Source organism: Arachis duranensis, chromosome 3, assembly GCF_000817695.3.
Source record: "Arachis duranensis cultivar V14167 chromosome 3, aradu.V14167.gnm2.J7QH, whole genome shotgun sequence".
Taxonomy (NCBI): domain Eukaryota; kingdom Viridiplantae; phylum Streptophyta; class Magnoliopsida; order Fabales; family Fabaceae; genus Arachis; species Arachis duranensis.
Window position 1 is genome coordinate 129707231 of NC_029774.3, and position 962 is coordinate 129708192.

At 34.5% G+C, this 962-nt stretch overlaps 1 protein-coding gene across 1 annotated transcript in view; it reads left to right on the forward strand.

Moving 5' to 3' along the window:
* LOC107481782 (tobamovirus multiplication protein 1) overlaps positions 1–962 on the forward strand; it is a 49114-nt gene that overhangs the window by 1539 nt on the left and 46613 nt on the right. The window contains 4 exon segments of the mRNA XM_052258943.1: positions 189–281; positions 385–456; positions 574–646; positions 833–901. Of these exon segments, the coding sequence (XP_052114903.1) occupies positions 189–281; positions 385–456; positions 574–646; positions 833–901 (307 nt within the window).

The following is a 962-nucleotide window of genomic DNA, read 5'->3' on the forward strand; positions in this document are numbered from 1 at the left end:
TTTATTATGAGAGATTATATTTTCTACTGTAATTTATGACAAGGAAAAAGAAAAAGTAGTTCAAGTAACTGCACAGATACAATATAATATCAGAAATTTTATTGTATCCTTTGTTTTTTTTTCATTTTGTTTCTGCCTACCTTGTTTCCTCTCTGTTCTGACCTTTTATCATATTGTTATTATCGTAGTCACTGGAGAGGGTGCTAATGGAGATTCCTAGTCTTCTGTTTTTCTCTACTTATACGTTGCTTGTCCTGTTCTGGGCTGAGATATACCACCAGGTATAATTACTTACTTCTGGAAGTACTAAATAACTAAAATAACAGTCATTTTATTAATTCTCTGTATATTATATTCTGTTCATGATACCCAAATGTATTTTAGGCAAGAAGTGAACCAGCGCAAAAACTTAGGCCTGCTTATTTTGTTATCAATGGGTTTATTTACTTCATACAGGCAAGCACTGAATTTATAGCCTTGTCCTTCAACTTTAGTCCTGAAAAACAGAAAGTGTTCTTAAATTTAGTTCAAAGAGATTGAGAGTGCTTTTATCTTCTGACCTGATAATTATAGATCTGCTTTTGGATTTTCATGAGCGTAAGCAGCGCTGACACTGGCGCAGAGATTGCTAAACTCTTCCTTGCAGGTTATTTACTTCTAAGTTCTATCAACTTTGTTTTGGTTGATGTTCTATTTAGCATGCAAAACTGGGGGGTGGGGGGAATGTTTTTGATATGTTAAAACATCTATACGGCTTGGAGTATAAGTGCCTAGAAACATCTTATGCGTAGTTGTTTAGAATTGTGAATTTCATTCTAATGCTGTGTTGCAGTTGTTTCATTTTGCGCTGCTCTTGGATTCTTGTTGTATGGTGGAAGGTAAGCTTTTCTCTTTGCAATAGCACCATTCTTCTTATGTCATTCAACACTAAGCTGCTTGCAATGGTTTATGTTGTTTTTCCT